General features: G+C 45.0%; 1 protein-coding gene across 1 annotated transcript in view; it reads left to right on the top strand.

Annotated features, from left to right (window-relative positions):
* The window catches only part of LOC127004696 (serine/threonine-protein kinase PkaB-like), a 29,635-nt gene extending 8,233 nt beyond the window's left edge, over nt 1–21,402 (top strand). The window contains exon 2 of the mRNA XM_050872785.1: nt 20,558–21,402. Coding sequence (XP_050728742.1) covers nt 20,558–21,402 — 845 coding nt within the window. The remainder of the gene's footprint in view (nt 1–20,557) is intronic.
* The last annotated feature ends 2,963 nt before the right edge of the window (nt 21,403–24,365 follow it).

The following is a 24,365-nucleotide window of genomic DNA, read 5'->3' on the forward strand; positions in this document are numbered from 1 at the left end:
GTGGAAAGGGGAGGGAGGGAGGTGAATGGATCGACAACGGTACTATGTTTGCTAAAAGTGCGTCTGGTGCGTCGATGCAAGCAAGGGTCGTCAAAGTCAGGGTCGAAGTTTAGTCGTCGACGGTGATGCTGATGCTGAAGGTGACTGACAATGGAGGGGATGATGGATGGGATGGAGGAGAAGGATGCATGCTAATGATGGTGGACGTGAGAGTTAAACGTTCAATTCAAGGGTTGTCGATGGTGATGCTGGTGATGACAATAGTGGTGATGATGGAAGGGGAGGGAAGGGAGGAGGGGAAGGGGGATAACTTGACAACGTTGCCTGTGATGGTGTTCGACGGGAGTTAAACGTTCAATTCAAACCTTGTCGAAGTGGTGTTGGCGTCGACGGTGATGCTGGTGACGAAGATAACATTGATGGTGATGATGGAGGGGAGGGAAGATGGGAGGGGGAGAGGGAGCAGGGAAGGTACAGACACGACGATCCTAATAAAAGTAGACGTGAGTTAAAAGGTTCAGTTCAAAGGGTTCTCGAATGGCATTGTCTTCTCATGCGCACCTCGTGGTTACCTTTCGCTCCAGGGGGGGGGAGTGGACATACCTGCAAATACCTACCTACCTGTGCTTACCTTACCTGGATCCCACGGTGCGGCTCGTTACCTCACCTTGCCGCGGCCTTCCCCAGTGCCTGAGTGACGACACGCTTGCCTCTCCCTTAAAACTAATCTCATGCATCGGTAATCATTGACCATTTTATCTTACTCGCCTCGACTCGCCCTGCCTCTAACCCTTTCTTGCCTCTTCTTCCTCCTTCTTCCGACTAGTCCGTTCGTCCGTCCGACTGTCCATCCGCTTTCTCTCTCTCTCTCTCTCTCTCTCTCTCTCTCTCTCTCTCTCTCTCTCTCTCTCTCTCTCTCTCTCTCTCTCTCTCTCTCTCTCTCTCTCTCTCTCTCTTTTCTTGCGAACCATTACCATTTTGCCGTTTGCTTGAGTCCTCCGTCTTTCCCCCTCGACCCACCGCTCGCCTCCCATACACATGCATCTGGTCGCCTTTGCATTGCTTGCCCTTTTCTTTTTTTGTCCGCCACTGACCACCACCGTGCATGCCTCCTCCCTGTCTGCCTCCACCGCCACCGCCGCCACTCTGCAACGCCCACCACCACGTGTATGCTGAAAACCTGGCCACATGGTAGTTTGTTCTCCTCTGATTCTTCTTCTCTAATGTTGGTCCTGAAATATATACAACGAATCATATTTTCCCGGATTCATCAGTCGCTAACTCATCCCCCAGGCGGCTCTTTAAACCCCACTCGGTATGGTAAGAACACTGCAAAATCGTCTCCTATGTTCTGATTTCTCTCCTTGCCTGAAATATATATCGTGAATCATATTTTTATCGTATTTCTCGTAACTCACCACCCCGACTTAGCATACTCCTTTCTTGTCGGACATTTGCATTTGCCAAGCACAAATCAGAGTTTAAGAAAGCGGCCGCCGGGTGGGGTGGGTCAGCCTCCGGAGCTCCCTACAAAAACAAGTCCCATTGCGAGTCTAGTTCCGCGAGCGGCTAGTTCAAGCACACCATTCACTCCGTCGCTCCCTCCCGCGGCTTTGCTAACTCCCTTTCATCAGTATCATATAAGTCCATCTGTCGGAGGAAGGCCAATAGTTTCCTTGGAGTACACGTGAAAAGACTGAAACCTAAGCAACCCAACGCTCGCCGGTTGCTAAGAGACGCTGAGAGAAGAAAACAGCTGGCTTGCTCCTGCCTGCCCGGGCGGTGCGGAGGTGATCCAGTATTTCATAGGACGGTAAAGACGGCAGAGGCGGTACAGTTAGTAAACGGAACAAGTTAGCGAATCAAAGTAATACGACGGTGACTCTCCCTCCAAAAAACTAGCTTTCTTAGAGCTGAGCGGGGCGAGTCTTGAACACCAGGCCAACGTGGACACTTGGGTTTTCAGGGAATTTAAAGAGAGAGACGAAAGATTACAAAAATGCAAATTGACAAACATACATACAAACAAATAACTAAACAAATAAATAAATAAAGTCATATCGAAAAAAAAATAGTCTTGAAAACCAGGTAAACGTGGACACTTGGGTTTTCGAGGAATTTAAAGAGAGACGAAAGATTAGAAAGAATGCAAATTGATAAATATACAAACAAAGAAATAACTAAACAAATAATAAATAGTCATACCGAAAAAGATAGTCTTGAAAACCAGGTAAACGTGGGCACTTGGATTTTCTAGGAATTTAAAAAGACAGACGAAAGATTAAGAAAATGCAAATAAATAAAAAAATTAAAAAATAGATCAAGACAAAGAAAATTATACATAACGAAAAAACAATAAGCATTACTAAGACAATCTGAAAGTTCAAAGACTAAAGAAAACATGCAAGCAGTTATAGGGAAAAATCAGTTAACGAAAATTAAGATGACTCCAACAACCTGGAGGGAATGCATAAGGCTCTGTTTTTAGTGTATTTGCTCTCAATGCACATTCTCTCTCCCTCTCAATACACCCTTCATCCCCCTTTTGCGTCTCCCTGTGTTCACCACCGCATGAAATTTGCTCTTCACTTTGCAAGGGTGTTGTTTAAAGGCTGCGGATTGTAGTCGGAGGGAAAGGAGAAAGGCGCGGAGGGAAGGAAAGGTGGAAGGGGAAGAGGTAACAGGGGTCTTGCGGCAGAGAGAGGGAGCGAGGGAGGGATTAAAGAAAGAAAGGGACGGAGGAGGAAAGGTAAGAGAGAAGTAGGGGTAAGGAAAGGGAGGGAAGATGTGAGGCAGACTGAAAGCAAATGCAGAAGGCGGATTGAAAGGGAAAGAATGGACGGAGGTGGAGGCTGGGGAGGGATTTTGCGAGGGAAGCAGGGAGGGAAGCAGGAAGGGGTGCACAGGTAGAGGGCAGGAAAGGTAAGGTAAAGGTGGACACTTGAGCGGGACCAATTAACACACCACACCCTCAGCCCCGAGGCTCAGCCCAAGCAGCCTCTCAAGCTCAAGCCCGCCTCTTAGAACCTACTCGTTTTACCTGTCTACCTGGCTGTCTGTGCATCTGTCTGTGTATCTGCCTGCCTGTCTGACTGTATCTTTTTATCTCCCTGTTTATCTATCCATCTATTTATCTTTTTATCTGTCCATCTATCTGTCTGTCTACTTAATATCTGTCTATCTTTGTAGTAAGCATCCAACAACCAATCCCAAAGATCTGTGGAGCGCGTGAGCCAAGAAGTATTTAGACTTCAACAAATCTCACTGCAGAAAAATACTTGATGAACTGCCCAACCCTCTTAAGATGGTCACAGATATTCGACCTCTTTAAGCTATCCATATTATGACGTTATTACTCCTTTCCTCCTTTTCTTCTTCCTTTATATATAATCTATTTATATACCTATTTAGTTTGGCGGAAAAAAAAGTCTTAGAGAGATGAACCCATGAAGATCTGGATTCAAAGATAACATCAAGGAGGATAATCCGTCGAACTTTATCGCCTTTATCGCGGGGATGAAGCACAAATAATGATGGAAGATGGCGCTGAAGGACCGCAGAGAAGGGAGGACCTTATCATGAGCCGTCCCTCACCCTTGTCATTCAAAGGCAGGGATATCTAATTATGCAAATCTCGGCATATTTGCATTCAATCATATTATCACCATCAACTATTGTATTTCATCTCAAACGAACTTATGTGTGTGTGTGTGTGTGTGTGTGTGTGTGTGTGTGTGTGTGTGTGTGTGTTACAGGCCCCAGGAGGCAGACGGGCAGCTCGAGGTGATCAGCGGAAAGAAGCCGTGTGGTCTCCTGGCGTTGTGTTTCTGCCCGCCAGCAGCAGCTCCACCACCACCACTCCACCAGCACCCTAGACCACCACCATCACCACCGCCATCCCCCTCCTTCTCACTCTACCAACCATCATTGTTCTTGAAATATGCGCGCGCCTGTTATTTTTTTTTAGCAAAGAATATGTATATAGCTCAATAAATGAGTAAACCAACACCGCCGCCTTTAACACTACCCGGCAGGATGGAGTGAGGGCGAAGACTGCTAATCCCTCCTCTGTGGTTTTCCTGCCAGGAAACTCTGGCCTACAAGGAGGACACACTCAGACACCCAGCAGCAGCAGAGTCAGCAGCTGAAAGTCTGTGACCGGTAACAACCCTTGAATAGACGCACCGGTTGTGAAACATGTTACAACATGTGCACAGGAACGCATTTGGGAATTCGGAGGATGGAGCACTTGCAATATCATAATAACAATAGAAAAACTAATAATAATAGTTATGATGATGATGATGATGATGATGATGATGATGATGATGATGATGATGATGATGATAATAATAATAATAATAATAATAATAATAATAATAATAATAATAATAATAATAATAATAATAATAATAATAATAATAATAATAATAATAATAATAATAATAATAATAATAATAATAATAATAATAATAATAATAATAATAATAATAATAATAATAATAATAATAATAATAATAATAATAATAATAATAATAATAATAATAATAATAATAATAATAATAATTATAACAATAATAATAATAATAATAATAATAATAATAATAATAATAATAATAATAATAATAATAATAATAATAATAATAATAATAATAATAATAATAATAATAATAATAATAATAATAACAATAATAATAATAATAATAATAAGGAATTCTTCTTCTTCTTCTTCTTCTTATTATTATTATTATTATTATTATTATTATTATTATTATTATTATTATTAATTATTGTTATTATAACATGTAACTACTATATTTTACATCTAAAGTAATTATAACATCAGTAATATTTCATTATATCACACACACACAAAAAAAAAAATCATAAAGCTTTGAAAAATGCGTTCTAGCTTCATTTTCACAATTCAACCTTTTCTTTATGCAATCACGGGAAAAAGGGAACATAAAAAAAAAGAATAAAGCTACTAATCTTCGGCTTTATTTGGATTATATTTTAATCTCTCTCTCTCTCTCTCTCTCTCTCTCTCTCTCTCTCTCTCTCTCTCTCTCTCTCTCTCTCTCTCTCTCTCTCTCTCTCTCTCTCTCTCTCTCTCTCTCTCTCTCTCTCTCTCATTAACATTTTTCCTACCACTTAATAACTTGTCTCCAACCTGCCCATGCTAATCCCTCCGCCATAAAGCTCTCCGGATGCTGCACTCACGAGGCAGGAAGGAACCCAAAATGAATGAGTTCTCGTCCCTTATCGATGGCCGTCTTTTGTTTCTTGCTGCGTCTCGTGTGACTCTCAACTTGTATTAATTTCCTGGTGGCGGGAGAGGGCGGGAGGGAGCTGCAAGGGAACGGATGCTAATACTCGAGGTGGTGTTGGTGGTGTGAGGGACGGATGGAAGGCACAGGAAAGGCAAATGCGTGAAAAGCGTAGATGTGTTGAGGATGGAAGCGCAGGAAAAGCAAATCCATGGAAAGCGTAGATGTATGAAGTAAGTCAATGAAGGTCTGGAAGGAAGATGATGAAGCAGCGGGTATCGGGTGTCGGAAGTGGCAACCGTCGCGGGTAGCCGTGTCGCCACCATGCGGGCTTCACCACCTCCACCGCCACCGCCAGCTCCTGAAAGGCGATACTCGAGGAGCGGCGGACGCGCGACGGCAGAAGGAGAGCGAGAGAAAGGCTTCTTGGCGGGGTTAGGTATTGCCACACTGAGCCTGGCGGGACGTGGCTAATGGATAAGGACAAAGGTCGATATTCTCAGACGCTCCCGCCTCTCACATCAACAATTTCCAAAGGCCAAAAAGTAGATCAATCGGGTCCCATTGAGTGTTTATTTAGGTTCATGATACAGAAGAAGAGTCAAACTACCCCTATGGTCATAAAACCACCCCTGGAAAGGCCAACAACTACCTCGAAAGCCTTGTCAAATGTGTGTGCTTGGGTGCCGAAATGTTTAAGAATATGGGCTAAAGCATTTACCCTTTTTTTACAGTAAAGGAAGCAACTCAAGGGCAAAAATAAATAAAGACAAAAAAGCCTGTTGGCACTGTCCTTGTAAAAAAAAAAACGTAGAGAAGCGTGGCCAAAAGAGAGGTCAGTTTTGGATGGAGAGGCGTCTTGATACTCTTCTCCTTCCTATACTGATTAGTTTTTGTTTGAATTCAAGTGCAAGCTCATGGCGCTGGCAGATTATGATATTGTCTGGGGTCTTGGGTGTTCAGTGGTGGTTGGTGCAAGTCCATTAGAAGAAATACATTTTTATTTTCATAAGGGGAGGCGTTATCATTAATTATTAGAAGGAATTAGAACCTCTCTTTTGGCCGCTCATTTCTATTTGCATTTTTAGGAGTGGTGCGGGGCGGACTTTTTATATTTTATTTTTGTTTCTGGCCCTGAACTGTTACCTCCAATGTAAAAAAAAAACAAAAAAACTTGAACACCCAATTACCACCCTTTACCTATGCTGCTCACTACGTTTGCTGAGGACATGATGCACAACACTTCGCAGCCCAAGGTCACAAGAGGTGAAAAGGAACAGGAACTACTTAGTGTCTTCTCTCTCGTCATCCCCGGGTCACTGAACCAGGCAATGTAATCTGGTTAATAGTTATGTTGCTGTATTTTTGCTGTAAAGGAGACGGGCCAAGGTCAAAACAGTAATGTAAGAATTGTCCACAACAATATGTTCTGTATAACGGAAAAGAAAAGCCAAAAGATACTGGCCAAATTGATTCTTGCTTACTGATTGCGGACTCGTTTTTGCAATTACTCATCCTCCACCCACCCTCACACACTGCAACAACAAAATTAATTACATGTTAACATACTTCTCAGATTGGCGATATGAGCCAAATAAAATAGGAAAGACACGAGTTTTGTTGTTAGGTTTGATTTAACCATTGTGCGTGTGGCAGCAGTGGAAAGAGGAGGAGGAGGAGGAGAAGGAGGAGGAGAGATGGTATACGGTGCACCAACCCCCAAGGGAAACAAATAGGAGGAGCAGCAGCTTAAGAGGTCGTCCTTCACAATCCTCTTCCATGCCAGGTCAGGTCACGGGAGAGCGATTGAATGGGTGATACAGTAGTTGGGGATTAAGAGATGAAATTGAGAGTATTATCTATGCGTCTGAGTCCGAAGTGCCTTCATTTTATTATGTTTTCAGTAAAAGTGACATCAATGACTGAACGAAGAAGAAAATGAAAGAAGAATCGATCAAATATAGTTATCAAATTATTATTGTTGTTGTTGTTGTTGTTGTTGTTGTTGTTGGCCTTCCTCTTCTTCTATTATTATTATTATTATTATTATTATTATTATTATTATCATTATTATTATTATTATTGTCATTATTAATTTTGCTGTTGTTATTATCATTATCATCATCATCATCAAATTATTTACCAATTGGTGAATTTTCCATCGTCTGCCCTGACCAAGCGAGGCAGCCGTGTGCCTTGCCCGTCGACCTCCCGACTTTGCCAGGAAGATTCAGGGGGGACAATTATACATAGATTTCCTCAGCGAAAATGATGCTCCCTACTTACTCAACTCTTCCTGTGGTGGCGAGACCAGTGTTGATATAGGGGAACAGGAGGAAGAGAAGGAGGAAGATGAGAAAGCAGAGGAAGAAGAAAAAGAAAATGAGAAAAAACGGAAGATAAAGAGAAGGTGTTGGAAGAAGAGGGCGAAGGCGGAGTACTACAAGGTATATGAGGATAAGGAAGAGGAGGAGGAGGAAGGAGGAGAAAGAACACTGCCGTATCGTCGCTACTGCTTTTTCACAATGAGGAAGTGAAGCCCGCCGCGGCCGCTGATCCCGAGGACAAGACAAGACGGTGCCGCCGAACGCTTTCCCGCCAAGACCCGGTTGAGCGGAGCAGCGGGGTGAGTGTCCTACCCTCCTGCCGGGCCGACACACACACACACACACACACACACACACACACTTAACTTTCTCTGTGTTACATTTCTACGTAAGTCATATATATTAGTGTAAAACAGGAAATATACAACGTTCCGCTACTCCAACTTATTTAGAAATCCATCCATTGCTGATTATGATCTTCGAAACACACTTGTCACACTGCTCTCAGCTTATTTTCCTTTACTATCTTCCTTCTGTCCATTCCTCTTCTTCACCCTCTCCGTAACCATTCCCCATCCCTGCCTTCTCTGCCTTCTTACCTTCTGACTTTTCTTTCCTACCTTCCCTTTCCTCACACTATCTCTGTCTGCTCCCATTCCTGAGACTCTTTCTGCCCCTTCCTTTCCCTTGTTTCTCTCTGCAACAACTAGCCAACTCGGTTCTCCAGATCGACCTCACCCTTACTCGGTCGTAATATCGTCCCACCGTCTGTCTGTCTGGCATGGAAAGCCATTCATTCGCGGAGGTCTGCTCGTCCCATGTGTTCCAAGCTGCGGTGGAAATAAAAATTGGGTGGTCGTAACAGTTGTGGGGGTTTCAAGTTTCATTCCTCCGTCATCGTCGGTACCGGTAACATGTCTGCTTGTCGGTGGTTAAAGGAATTTATCGCATATTCAATAAACTCGTTCCCGTCGCCACACACGACTTCGGAAGAAGGGATGGTGGAGGGAGGGAGAGATGGAGGGTTCTCGACCTCAGCAGCCGCCCTCCTCCTCCCTCCCTGCTCCCTCCTTCCTTCCCCCCGTCCTCGCTCCTCCATCCATTGAGCTCCTGGACGACCTTCCCGCCAAAAAGTGCGCGCCAAAGGCTTTCTTTGATCTCATCTTTGCATTTTGGTGGCGGCCGAAAAGCTGCCGCCACGTCTGTTGTCTGTCCTCACGGAGGAGTGAACTTTGCCGGGCACGCAGCGATCACGCCCGTAATCCGAAGGTGATGCAGGAACCGGCCGTCCAGCATTAGCATATGATGTCTGGTGTATGTATTGATTCCAGGTTTTGCAGACGATATCGAGTCTTCGTCCTCCAGTCAGCTGACCATCAGGTGAGGGGCGGGCCGGTCAGCTGTCCCTCCCTCCCGCCCCGCTCTCACCTCCCTCTCCCTGCCACATCCTCCTATCCCTCTCCATTTACCATCTTTACTTCTTCCGCCGTCATATCTGCACCCACACTGCCAATATTGTATCCTATTTTCTACACCTCTTTCGGCAGCTTAGGTTACATCTTCAACGCACTGCTAATATGAATAAAGTCGAACTATTCTTTGATGATACGCTAACTACAATATTACGTCTCTTTATAATACTTCCTTTGTATTCCCTTCCTTACCTGCCTCCTCTGTCACACCATGTCTTGTCTCCTTACCCTCTTCATCACACCATTCCTCGTCTCACACTGGCCACGTTTCTTCTTTCAGCTCTCTATATACACATTATTCATTGTTTTGAGTTAACCAGGTTTTATATTCCACATTATCAATCCAACCATTCCTTACTTATCTTTTCTATCCCACCATTCCTCGTCTCCCTCCATCCTCGTTTTCGCTCTCTCTCTCTCCCTCTCATCTTCCCTCTCCTTGTTCCGTCATTCAATGTTTCACACACACCAGATTTTATATTTATTCTTCTCAATCCTATCATTCTTTCCTTATCCTCTCTATCCCCTATCTATCTTATTCCTCTATTCCCTCTACTTTCGTTTGCTCTCTCTCCCTCTCCCTCTCATCCTCCCTCTCCTTGTCTCTTTTTAAGCCAAGTTTCTTCTCTCCCTCTCCCTCTTGCCTCTTCACGTTGCTCCCTCACTCCTTCCCTCGCTCCCTCTCTCGCTCCCTCTCCAGCGCCCCGCTCCGCCGGTCCGCTTCCTCGAGTCTGTTATGCACCTCGGCAGCGTACAAAGGTGGACTCGATCAGAACAGCCGCCCAGACCATGCCGTCAAGGGGAGAAAGGTGGGAACGAAGGTACTGGGCGAAGCAGGGCGAAGGTGGAGAGTGGGGAGGAAGATTGACGGACTGACTGACTGTTTGGTTCTTTATTCGTACTTGGGAGTGCAGGAGTAACGTATATGATCAAATAGTAAATCAAGAACTAGGAAAAAGCAGGAGACTAAAATAATAAAACTAAAAAATGAATGAGTCAAACGAATATTAAAATCATTTTTACATATTTATTTCCTCCTTCTCCTCCATATTTTTTTATCCTTCCTTCCTTCCTTATATATTTTTTTTACTTATTTCTCCCTATATTGGGATTTTTAGTTTTATTTGTAATGTATGTACCTATGTAAAAATGAAAATAAAAATCATAACAGAGAGAGAAATAAGTAAAAAAAACATAAGGAAGGAAGGAAGGAGAAAAATAAGGAGGAGGAGGAAGAGGAGGAGGAGGAGGAAAAAGATGAAAAGTAAGGAGTACAAAGGAATACAAAGGAAAAGTAAACAGCAACAGACCTCTTGTTCTTGCTACCATCTACTCTAATCTACGAGTCAGAGACACAGGACCGCGAAGATGAAGGCGGAGGAGGAGGAGGATTAAGAAGCACCGGTAGATTATAGGATCAGAATTTAAAAGATTGGTTTATAGTAACAATTTCAATATTATGCAGTCCGTAATTTCTAATGCTCTCCCGGGTCATCTGATAAGACGGTATAAATAAATCACTGCTCTACTTAACATCATCATCCGTAAGTCTGTGGGCACATTTCGTCGCCCAAGTTCACATATTTGACAAGGCTTTCGTAGGAGTTTGGGGCATTTCCAGGAGTAGTTTTAATGCCCTGGCGGTAGTTTGACCCTTTTTCTGTACCATGAACCTAAAAAAACACTCATTAGAACCCGATTGACCCCCTCTTTGACCTTTAGAAATAGCTGATGTGAGAAGCGAAAGAGTCTTATAATATCGAGCTATATCATCCAGTGCAACGCCTTTTCTCACAGCGAAACGATTTAGCTGTGCCTCGTTCAGTCAGTCAATGGGAGAGTAATCATAACCACTAACCACATGATGTAATTTGAAAACAGGCTAAAGCTTACATTGTTTTTAGAGATTAATAACGGGGTTCTGTATTTGTTTGTTTTTTTAGCTCGTTCTCAGTCATTCATGATGAGGGCAACGTTCTTTTAGTCAACAGTACAGCCGCCACTTGAAAGGTATTGAGGGTGAATAAGAATGTGTCCAATCTGAGAACTTTCCGGTAAAAAAAAAATAGATAAATAAATAAAAGGTCTTGAATTTCCCTTGATTTCCCTCGGAGCACAGAACAAAAAATGGCAACCCCCCTCCCCCCCCCCACACTCACCCCCCCCCCCCCACACACACACACAATATACTGTTCCCGTGATTATTGCTTATTATTTTTACTTTATACATCAGGTAAAGTAAGGTCAGGTCAGGTATTAACAATTACTATTTATCCTCATCTGCGAACATAAGTCAGGTGGTGAAGTCAGGTATAATAGTGAGCTTATTACGTGTTGAAATACGTGGTAGCTTGCCCTAAAAATACTATAAATACCTGACAATCAGTTCAGGAAGCCACGCACTGTACTTTTTCTTTCTTTCTTTCATTTTCTCTTTCAATCATTCGTTCCTTCTATTTTCTTTCTTTCTTTCTCTCTTTTTTACACTCTTTCGTTCATTCGTTTGTTCATTCTTTTTTTTCTTTCTTTCTTTTCTTTCTCCCTTTTTTTGTCCTATCTTCTTTCCTTTCTTTTTTTTCTTTCTTTCTTTCTTTCTTTTATCTTCTTTCTTTTTTTTAGTCCTTTCTTCTTTCCTTCTTGTTTTCTTTCTTTCCTTTCTTTCTTTCTTTCTTTCTCTTTCTTTCATTCCTTCTTTCTCTCTTTCATTATGTCTTTCTTCCATTCGCTCTCTCTAGCTTTTACGAGTTTTCCTCCCGCTTATAGGCTTTTTATCGGGACACCAAGAAACCAAAGAAGTGGGCCACGGAGGAAAGGAATGTATGTGTGTGAAGGAAGCGAAGAAAGGAGAAAACATCAAGATCCAGGTAATAGTAAAAACGTCCGGGTCGGCAGCAATAGCCCTTGAGCATCGCGGCGACACCGACCAAGGGAAGGAATAAGCGTGCTGTGGGGAGAGAGGGATGCGGACGGGAAGCGGAGGAAGAAATTATTAAAGATATCAAAATAAATTACGTAAGAGTGTGACAGGAATGGAGGGAGGGAAAAAGAGGGAAGAAGAAGAAGAAGAAGATTAAGTAGAAGAAGAAGAAGAAGAAGTGGAAGATTAAGAAGAAGAAGAAGAAGAAGAAGATGATGACGATGATAATGATAAATAGAAAATGGTGATGATAAAGAATAAAAAGGCGAATGAATACTACATACTATATACTAATTATAATATCTAAATACTATGACGAAATGAAAAAAAAAAAAGATGAAGGGGAAGACGAAGAATAGGAGACCATTAGAAAATCAAAATAAATCATATATAGGCGCGTGACAGGTAAGGGGAGAGGGGAGGAAGAGGAGGAGTAGGAGAGGAACATTAGCTCAGTGGGATAGGAGGAGAGGGGAGAGGAGGAGAGGGAAGGGAGAGGCTCAAAGGGGAGAGGGAAAATCAAGGGGAGGAGGAGGAGGCTCGAAGGGGAAGGATTAGGCCCAAGCTTCCTCCCCCCCCCCCTCTCCCGCAACACTCCCCGCCGCAACACAACATTACGTCTCCCCTCCACAATGCCTCCCCGGGATGAGTGTTCGCTCCGGAATTCACTCCATTTTTTTTTTCAATCTCGTATTTTATGATTTATTTTTTCTTCCCCCTCCATAAAGAAGAGGCTGCTGACAGGCTATTCGTGGCCTTATAACCGGCCGGGGATGGTTTCTCTTTTACACAGTGACGATTAGAAATGATAATTCACTTACTGGTTATGTGGCCGACTAGCTAATGACTCAACGGGCTGAATAACGATGTAAACAAAATATACAACAAACTAACAAACTAACTACCTATCTAGGGACATGACTAATTAACTAACAAATCAAGTAACTAACCAACCAACTAAATTACTGACTAATTGACCAACTAACTGACTGACCAACAAGTCATCGAATTTGCAAACAATTAAACTAAATAAATAACTCAATAAAAAACACATGAATATATAATTGGAGAAATATAAATAAAGAAGGAAAAAAAACTAACAAAGCCTTCTATACCAACCAACTTCCATTTCATAAAAATGAAGTTTATCTAGTCGCAAAGTAAGTTAAGGAAACATAATAATCTTCAACTGTACCAATAGTGTATATATCATGTCGCTGCACTATCCTACACTTCCCATCCCTACACGCCTGGCTTGGGTTCAAGTACATTTATGTACTCGAGTCCAATAACGATTACTTTTGTACTATATTTGAATCCAAGTACAAGTACTCTTTACTGATTTAACTAAAAAAAATTCTGCTTTTTTGCTTTTGGCAAGTGGCAAACTGCCCTGCGTCACCTCACATGACCTCAGTGTCACCTCACCCCAGGCCCCTGGTCACCGGGCCTCCCCAAGTTCCAAGCTTAGGACACACCTTTGTTTACCCCTCAACCTGACCTCACCTTCACCCAGGCAGGTCGTCAAACACCACACCAGCCACACGTTGTCATTTCTTTGTTGTACTTGAATGTACTCGAATGTGCTTGAAAATGTCGAATACCCGGAGTCCGAGTCAAAGTACAAGAACAAATACTGAGAAACTTTTGACCCCAAGCACAAGTACAAGTGCATGATTTTGTGTACATAAGTACAGTTACAAGTACGAGTACATGTACATGGACCCAAGCCTGTTACACACACATGCCCCTCAGGTTCCTCTCCCTTCCACACCTCCCCACCCCACTCCCTTGCCTCGCCACACAGGCCACCACGCAGGCCCGTCAGGTAGGTCAGCACTACTTGCAGATAAATAGATAAGAGATGTAAAGACGGATATATAGATGGATGAATAGAAATAGGCAGACAGATATAGCTGAATAGATAGGTAAGAAGATGGATGATGTATGGATAAATAAATAGATAGACAAATAAACATGGACAGATGGATAGATAGATAAATAGGTATAAAGATAGATAGACAGATACTGTTCGAAGCATTGCAAAGTATCAGCGTTTTGTATTTGTACTATCCCAATATAAACACACACACACACACACACACACACACACACACACACACACACACACACACACACACACACACACACCTCAAATAATATGCCCTCCCTCCCTCCCTTCCTCAGCGCCATCTTGAGTGAGACACAAATGCACCAAGTATTGTGTTTCTTTTGTCCTCATCAGCTGACTGCGTGGCGAGGGAACAGCTGGAGACTTCCCAACTCCTCGCCTCCTCCTCCTCCTCCTGCTCCTCCTCCTCCTCCCTCTCTTCTATACGTTCCTTTCCTCCGCCTTCTATCGTGCTTCTCCCCATATTCTCTCTCTCTGTACAGATATATAGATAGATAGAACAGTATATCGATAGGTAGGTAGGGATAGATAAGGCTTCCGTCTTCCCTTTTTCTCTCATACTTTCCATGCATCCTCTGTTCTCTCCCTCCCTCCATCAGTTTCCCTCCTCGTGCTCCCTCCCTCTTCCCCCCCCTCCCGTCCCTCCTCTCCCGGGTTGGTGGTCATTTTATCATGAGAAAGGTGAGCCGAGTTACCTGGGCCGGTGTGGGTTGCTTCCAATCGCCACCCTCAACATCTCCAGCATCCCTCTCTACCTCCACTCGACGCCTCTCATCATTTAAGCCACTCCTGCTTCTTTACATTCGTTCCTTCTTTACGTTATATCGATATGAGGTCGGCACTCGTGAAAAGATGGCACCAAAAACTTTATGGAGAACTTATTAGAAGATTCGGATGTATTTCGATCACCCCGCGAAATTCGTTTTAGGTCCGCGCAGCGCTGATGCTGCGGCCACGCTGTGCTGTGTCATACTTTGCTATGTTGTGCTGAGTTACTGAGTTGCACACTCGGTCACGGCGCAGCGGTTGTGTCGTTTAGGTAATTCATGTCAGCGGCAGCATAAAGGGATTCTGCATGGCTGTGAACGTCAAACACTCCGGAGCGACGGCCCTTCTGATATCATCCTTCCCTCATGCTTGGTACACCATATGTTTACATTTAACCTGATTTCATTGAGGACCATTTAAATAAAACAGGTTTGTGCAGCGCTGCCGTGGAATGGAGTCTGGGGGACGAGTCAAGGGAAGGGGAGAGAAGGGGGTGAAGGGAGGGGGGCAGGGGCTGATGACAGGGGGTGGGAAGTGGATAGCAGGGTGTGAGTCAGGGGGGAGAGGTAGGGGCAGAGTAGACGAAGGGAAGGAGTGTATTCCTGAGCGGGAGTGACCCTCAGGGGGAGGGGGGCAGGGCGAGGGGCAGTGGTGGCGCCATGGGAAGAGGGAAACAGGAACACACACACGCACACACCTATTCTCATCTCTCCTTGATTTCTCATGCTAAGGAGGGCGGGGCGGGAAGGCGAAGCAGGGCGAGGGGAGAAATTGGCGCGAGAGTATACTGAGCCATCGGGGCCGCTGCTGCAGGGGCGGGGATGGGCTGCCCTGCCTCCCTGCCGCCGCCGGATCGCTTACACCTATTTGTCGCCGATCCGCGGGCAAGGTAGACTGAGGAAACAATTTAAATGGACCACATGGGAAAGGCGCGAGAAACCTGAGGAGGCCGGAGGGAAAAAAATATATAAATGATAATATGGAGAGAGAGAGAGAGAGAGAGAGAGAGAGAGAGAGAGAGAGAGAGAGAGAGAGAGAGAGAGAGAGAGAGAGAGAGAGAGAAAGAGAGAATGGTGTGAGGGAAATGATAACACAAATACACATCGCTCACTTCTACTCCTTTCCGCGGATTTCCCTTTCATTCTCCTACATTCCGTAATCCAGATTTTTTCCCTTCTCTCCGCCACCACCTTCGTCTACCTCGCCATTCTTCTTTTCACCAGCAACCAACCCAATCTTTCCTTCCCTCCCTCTCGCAGCCTCCTCCGTCCATCCATCCTTCCCATCTGCCCGTCCGTCACTCTTTCACTCCTTCCCGCCTCCTCCTCTCCCTCCCTCGACTCCCCTTTCCCTCAACAGTGAAAAAATTGACCCGAATAAACGGCTCAGGCTTCCTTGGCGCGCGACCGTACACACACACACACACACACACACACACACACACACACACACACACACACACTAACAAGCAAACAAACTATTAAAAACAATAAACAAAAACAACAATAATAATAATAATAATAATAATAATAATAATAATAATAATAATAATAATAATAATCCGTAGCATAAAAATAATATCCCCTCAACAGACCAGCAGACATCCACCAGTCAGGAAGCTCCTCTATCAGACAGGCAAGAATTATCGCATGTGGGAACCACCAGTACAACAGACCTTCTTAACCTGCTGCAACAAATGACTGTAGAGACGATATCTAAAGAATACTGACACAAGCCACAGGGCAGCCAACAAAAGACTGCCAACAGTCACAAAGACCATGTCAAGAGATAACTGACGACACAGTGCCAAGCCAACAGAACCAAAAATAGTGCTAACAGAACAAAAACAAAGTTATAAAAATAGTGTCATCAAACGAGTGCCAACACAGGGTCAATAGACCAACACTATAGCAGTGAAAAACAGAGACCTGTAATGACAGTGCCAACAGAACTACAAAAGAATGTCATAAAAGACGGCAAAAAATAAATAAGAAAGGAACAAAGAGTACCAGAAGACGACTGAGAAAACACAATCCTCAGATTGATTGTGGTGCCAACAGAAGGCTCTCAGAACCGTACCACAGATTACCAGCAGCCCCAACATGGCCACAGAGCCAGTGGTAAACGGAGACTCAAACCAGCCCCAACAGAGCTACAATAAATAGCTAACCGATGATTTTCATTAGTGATAGAGCACAATAGAGCCCGAGAAAATGTCAACAGACGACGGTCGAGGCAACCCCAAAAGAGCCACAAAGACTGTGCCAACAGATGGCCGCCAACGCCGTGCAAATACACCTTTACGCCTACTCCTGGCCTACAGTTTTCAACAGCCTCACCAGCCATCCCAAACAGACATATATCAACAGCTACAGCACCTAACGAACAAACCATTAAAGAAGCTGCATATAGCCACTTTTGGATTTAATTGCTAGCCGTGCAAACAAACATAGGCAAGACAGCTTAAGTCATCTTTATCAACGAGAATCTATCGAAAAGTCGGCCGCTCCCCTGAATATTTCTTTTCACACGCACGATCAGAATATCTCTTAAATGCAATTAGTCACCTTATCTTCATCTCAAACCTCCGCAAAGAGGAGTAGAAGAAAATATGACGATGAAAACGATAATCAAGTTTAAAAAGATGAAAGAGAAAGAGACTTCCGATCATAGCCACTGTCCTAGTCAAGTATTTGTATGAGAGTCACCTGTTCTTTCCTATTATACACCTGTCTGTCCAACGGTCTGATCTACGGAAGGCGAGTCACCGAGGGCACACAAACACGTGATTCTCTGACGGGAAGCGACGCCTGAATCGGCCTCCTTGATGGGCGGATGTCTGTGTCCGATCATGGAGACGTGTGTGTGTGTGTGTGTGTGTGTGTGTGTGTGTGTGTGTGTGTGTGTGTGTGTGTGTGTGTGTGTGTGTGTGTGTGTGTGTTCTCTCTCTCTCTCTCTCTCTCTCTCTCTCTCTCTCTCTCTCTCTCTCTCTCTCTCTCTCTCTCTCTCTCTCTCTCTCTCTCTCTCTCTCCCCCCCTCCCCCCGAAATCAAGAGCGTCACTGGAATATAAGAATTAAGGGTGCATGTCTCCGTGTTCCGCTGTGCAGGGGAATACAGGAAATTAAAGTTCGACTATTTGTGTCCAGAATGTCAAAATTACCTTTTTGATTATCAACCCTGCCTCTGTGGGATAATCAGTCAGTTATGATGATATTGATGATGATGATGATGACGGCGGTGATGATGATGTTGTCTTCTATGTAACTGAAATTTACGTAGATTAAGTCATTATGAATCGTCCGAGTCTTTCCGCAAAGCTACTCAAAGTTATAACAAATAGATAAAAGCTCACGTAAATAAGTCAAATAAATTAAGCTCATTGAAATAAAAGCTCAAAATAAAAGCTCAATAGTAAGATAAAAGTCCAATTTTTTTCTTTCGATCATCTAATGTCAGACATCATCGCAAGACAGAAACCATTCCGGCAAAGGCATTACTAAAGGATTTGCAGGTAGAGGCACAGAGGGAGGGAGGGAGGGAGGGAAGTCGTGGGCAAGGGAGGCTGGCGCTGGAAAAGGTAGAGAAGGGAAGTGAGAGAGGGAGAAAAAATGACAGGAAATACCAAAAATGTGGAAAAACGAGAGGACAAGGGCTGGCAGTAAAAGCCTGACGTGAAAAAAGAAAGGACCAGAAAGGGTAAGCGAGGGCAGGAGTGGTGACCCCGATGAACCACTCCTCGTCCCCCTGAAGCTGAAGTGACCTGATTGAAATTTATGCCGTTTTTATGTGACGGCGGAGCTTTGTGGGGCCCGGACGGAGCCTCTGTTGTGATGATGCACTGCCGGGGGGAGGAACTTTATGACGGGCGGCCCATTGTGCGGCGAGGACGGGGCGGGGCGGGGCGGCGGAGGAGAGCACTGAGGCAGGGACGGGCGGGGCGGAGGGCACGGAGGGCAGGGCTGCGGCACGAACCTCCAGGCCCCGGGCACGACAAATACACAGGGCCGTGAAATATTGCGTGTGTTATATGGCTGGACAGAGGTATTGGGAATTAGGATGATTTTACGGTACACAGACAGACGGCGCATATATAAAGACAGGAATAGGGAGAAAGATATGTCAGTACACACACGCAGACGGTACATTGAAAAAGAAGAGACATGCGAGGACAGATACAGATAGACGGTGCATACAGACAGGAATATTGAGAAAGAGGTCACTACATACACAGATGGTACAGATGGAACACAGACGGTACAAAAAAGCAAGAATACCCAAAAATGACAGCTTGACCGCGAAATACCATGTGTTTAACAGATGATACTGACAAAATTATCTGAACACGATTGTAAAAGAGCTTGAAATGCTATACAGACACACATCGGAATTGCGAAAGATTTTACAGCATACAGACAGTCGCCGCAGACAGGAATGCTGAGATATGTAATGTTAGGTGTGCGTCAGGTGAACAGACTTAGGAGGAAGAAGGGAATTACAGTATAAAGAGAATATCGTACAGACTAGAATACGAGTTGAAGAAGCGTGGGAGTAAAAAATGTAAGGAATGGAAACGACGACTGGAAAATAAGTAGACGCACATTGCTTAAGTACTATACATACATACATACATACATGCATACATATATACATACACATATACAAAGGAATGGAAAAAAAATAAAAGAAAAATGGCGATGACTAGCGGGGACTATTCTAATCTGAACACACACACACACACACACACACACACACACACACACACACACACACACACGCATAGGCCTAACGGGAGCTGACGCAACACACAAGCACGAGGGACCACCAGGAGAGAGAGAGAGAGAGAGAGAGAGAGAGAGAGAGAGAGAGAGAGAGAGAGAGAGAGAGAGAGAGAGAGAGAGAGAGAGAGCATAAAAATGAATTGATAAATGTATGAATGCAGTAGTATGTATGTATGTATGTATGAATGAATGCATGGATGGGATGTATGACAGAATGAAACAATGGAAGGCACAAAGGACAGGACAGGGATATATGGACAGAAGAAAAAAAAAGAAAAAAAGGAGAGGATGGGAGGAAAGCCGTGGATGGATAGATTGAAAAAGGGTGAGAGGTATTCAAAATCCACCGCAAGATAAATTGATACATTAAACATAAACGAAACAAAAAAGACCTACTTGAATGGATAGACGCGGTTAAGTGCATAGATGGTTGAATTAGGGATGGAAGGCACAAGGGAGTGGAAAGGAAAGTTGGGTTGGGATGGTTGGAGGAAGACGAGGAATGTAGTGGGTGTAGATGGGCGAAGGGAGGACATGACAGGCGGGCAAGGTGGTGGTGGTGGTGGTGGTGGTGGTGCTGGAAGAGAAGGAGCTGCTGGAATTTGCACAGACCCCGTAAAAAACAGCGCTAAGCGGGCTTTTATTGTTGTTGTTTTTTGTAATGATGTCCTTGAGCTGTCTCCCTTGCTTTAAAAAAAAGTGGGGACAGCTGGAGGCATTTTGAGAGAGAGAGAGAGAGAGAGAGAGAGAGAGAGAGAGAGAGAGAGAGAGAGAGAGAGAGAATATATATATATATATATATATATATATATATATATATATATATATATATATATATATATATATATATATATATATATATATATATATGTTAATTATCCACCATTCAATCTTTCTATCTTTGGCCACCGCTGTAGCTCAGCGTGTTCAGTGAGTGGGAAACTGAAAACCCTCGAGAACAAGGTCTGACTGTGTGTTCATGTGTGCGTGCGTGCGTGCGTGCCACAGTCGTCCAGCTCTAGACTCCCTCTTTTTCCGTCCTAACTCCAAGCTAAACCGAACTAACCAAACTAAACCAACAAAAACCGAGGTCTAGTCCTGGACGTCAACAGACATACGGTATGGTGAGACAGAGCAATGGCTCCCCCACACACCACACCTCGTGCTGACGAAGGAGCGCATCGACACGCTGGTGGCCCAGCACAAGCAGGTGCTGGGGCGCGGCGCCTCGTGCACGGTGTACCTGGTGGAGGTTGGCGGCGCCCAGTGCTGCCTCAAGGTGGCAAGGGAGCAGTGCCTCGCAGCCATGTTCCGTAGGGAGTTTGACATCCTGCTGGACCTGGACGGCGCGGCGGGCGCCCCCAAGGCCTTGGGCACCAGCTTTGGGTTCCCCGCCATGCTCACCACATTCTGCGGCCAGAACACCTTCTGCGACCTGCACAACCTCGCTCAAAGCGACACGGACAGACTGGCGGCCTTCGTGGCGCTGGCCCGGGACGTGCAGCAGCTCCACGCCTGCGGCTACACCCACAACGACATCAAGCCCGACAACGTCGTGGTGCGCCAAGACGCCAAAGGCCGCCTGCAGGTGTCCCTCATCGACTACGGCTTGGCCAAGAGATTCGGCACAGGACTCCGCATCGCGCGCACGCACACGCACCGCACGCCCTGGATGGCCCCGGAGCTGCTCCGCGGCGCGCCCTGCTCGCCCCCCGTGGACGTGTTCTCCCTCGGCTACGTCCTGAGGCGCGTCCTGGCCACGTGCCACACGCAATACCCCGGCCTGGAGGTGCTGGCCGACAGAGCCATGAGAGCCAACCCTGCACAGCGGCCCTCGGCGGCCCGCATCATCAAGACAGTCAAGGAGTACACGGGACAGACGTCCAGGAAGGCGGCCTTTGTCCGGCGTGTTCGCAAGGCCTTCTCCTGCCTCTTCCCGCGCCGCCGCCATTACTAAGGCGGCAGACAAGCCAGGATTTATTTTCCCAACGGATGAAGAGTTTTACTTCAACAATCCGTCACCTCTCTTCACTACACTGCAGAGGCATCTCATTTGTCACGCATCTATCTATCAATCTATCATTGCATGCGTTAATTACCTGACATTCAATCTTTCTATCTATTTTTTTTTACAGCAAGGGAGGCAGCTCAAGGACAAAAAAAAAAAAACAGCAACAAAAAAGACCGCTAGACACTGTTCCAGAAAAAGAAAGCAGAACAAGTGGCCAAAAGGGAGGTCAATTTCGGGTGGAGAGTCTTGATACTTTCCTCCTGAGAGAGTTCAAGTCGTAGGCAGGAGGAAATACAGACAAAGGAAGGCTGTTCCAGAGTTTACCAACGGAAGGGATAAAAGAATGAAGATGCTTAACTCTTGCATAGGGGATTTGCATAGTCTAGGGATGAGTAAGAGTAGAAAGTCGTGTGCAGCGGAGTCGCCGGAGGGGGGAAGTCATACAGTTAGCAAATTCAAAAGAGCAGTCAGCATGAAAATATCGATGGCAGAGAGGAAGAGAAGCAACACTGCGGCGGAAATTAAGAGGTAGAAGAGTCCTATAGTAAGAGGAGGGGAGTTGATGAGATAAAAATCTTTGACTCCACTCAGAGCTGTGTGTATGGAGCCTCCACAAACATGAGATGCATACTCCATACCAGAGCGGACAAGGACCCTGTGTATGGACAGCATCTGAGAAGCGGAAAAGAACTGGCGGAGGCGATACAGAACGCCAAACCTCGAGGAAGCTGATTTAGTGAGAGAGGAGATGTGAAGTTTCCAATTAAGACCGTGCGTTAAGAATAGACCGAAGATGTATATTGTAGAAGGGGGTAGCTGTGTGCTCTCGTAGAAAATGGGATAAGTGTTTGGAAGATTATATCGAGTTTACAGGTGGAAAAATTGAGTTTTTGAGGCACTGAAGGACACCAAGTTCCTTCTACCCCAATCGGAAATGATAGCAAGATCTGAGGTTAAGCGTTCTGCAGCGTCCAGCCTAGAGTCTTGTATTTTCTGTAGGGAGGTTCTTCTGATAAAATATGTTGAGTAATACAGAGTAGAGTCACCAGCGAAGGAATGGAAAGCACGGTTTGTCAAAAGAGCATAAATATCAATGGATAGATGTATGAATGAAGTTATATGTATGTATGTATGTATGTATGTATGTATGTAGATAGGTAGGTGGGTAGGTGGGTATGCATGGATGCAAAGGGTAATAATGGAAAACACAAGACAGAGTAGGATACATGAAAGAAAGGACAAAAAGGGGACAGGATGGGTGGAGAAGCGTGAACGGATAGACAGAGGAGATAGACAGAGGATGAGAGGCATACAAAATCCACCATGAGATTTGGACTGATACATGGAGGAAAAAACAGATTGATTTGAATGGATAGAAACGCGACTAAATGAACAGACTGTTGAATATAGGATGGAAGGCACAAGGGACAGGAAAGGAAAGTTAGGGTGGTATGGCTAGAGGATGATGGGGAATGTAGTGGGTGGTGGTGAGGTGGGCGAAGAGAAGGAGAGAATGACAAGGGGGCTTGGTGGTGGTGGTGGTGGTGGTGGTGGAGGAGGAGCTGCTGGAATTCGCACAGACGCCGTAAAAGACGGTGAGGACGGCTGGAGGCGAAGTTACCAGAGAGAGAGAGAGAGAGAGAGAGAGAGAGAGAGAGAGAGAGAGAACGTAACATCATTCCACCATAAAAGAAAAGTTTCCCCAGATCGAAGGTCAAACACAACTCGGGGGCAAAGGTTGCGGTCGCCTCCCCGTCCCTAATTAGCATAAGTGACTGAAAATCGGTATGAAAATTTAGTAAAAGGCCAGCCGGCAGGACGCCCCGGACGGTGGCCATGCACTTGAGGGGGCGGGGGAGCGGGGCGGGGGACACTTAGCCATACTGATTAAGCTTTGATTCTATTCTTAATACTTCGGCGCCCAAGCACACATATTTGACTAGGCTTTCGTAGGAGTGAGTGAGTGATTGAGGTTAGGCGCCGCAACACACAGGTTCATATGGCGCTGGCTTTCGTAGGAGTTGCGGGTCTTTCCACAGGTAGTTTTATGACCCTAGTGGTAGTCTGACAAAGCTTCTGTACCATGAACGTGAAGAAACAGTCATTAGAACGCATTTAACCTCCTTTTTGACATGTATAAATATTTGAGGTGAGAGCTGTCTGTAAGCGTCTAAGAATATCGACCTCACTCACCTTCCCTCGTCCACGTGTTGCTGGCATTGTAAATTTCCTTGAGGACACAGAGACTCAGAGGGACATATAGTGGCACAGTCAAAGGCCGTTCTTGTGCAATATAGGGATACACCGAGACCGTTCCAGAGTATGCGGCGGATTGAATGAAATCTCGTAAGGTATTATAGAGTTGGCTTCCTGATAATGTTGAAACTGATCTCAAATGACTATTAGCCTGGAATAGGAGATCTTGTATGTAACGTAATTCAGGGTTCTTCTTTCTCTGTTTTGGTTGTTGATCGGATTTATAATTATTCCTCGTTTTGCATAATACGAACCGTACTTGCTATTTTGAGAGATAACTTCGGTTTGCCGGAAAATCCTTCTTTATCTTCTGGTCGTTACATCATTCGTCTCTCTGGTCATCTCTTCCCTTCCCCCTTCCCCCTTTTTTTTCTCCAGCTCTCCTTCACCTCCCAGGGAATCAGCAGATGGGTAGCCACTCACTGAGCCTCCCTCCTTCCATCCACCCCAGTCACATCTCTTCCCTTAACTTCCCTTCCCTTCTCTTCCCCTATTTCCCAGCTCTCCTCCTTCATTTAACATTTCCCCTTCCCTCCTTGTCTCTTCCCCTCCATTAAATCTCTTCCCTTCCCCTCATTTTCTCTTCCTTATCTTCCTCCCCTCCCCATCTCTTGTGTCTCCCCATGCTCTTTCTTTTCCTCGTCCCCAGCTCT

The sequence above is a fragment of the Eriocheir sinensis genome, chromosome 28 (genome assembly GCF_024679095.1).
Source record: "Eriocheir sinensis breed Jianghai 21 chromosome 28, ASM2467909v1, whole genome shotgun sequence".
NCBI lineage: Eukaryota > Metazoa > Arthropoda > Malacostraca > Decapoda > Varunidae > Eriocheir > Eriocheir sinensis.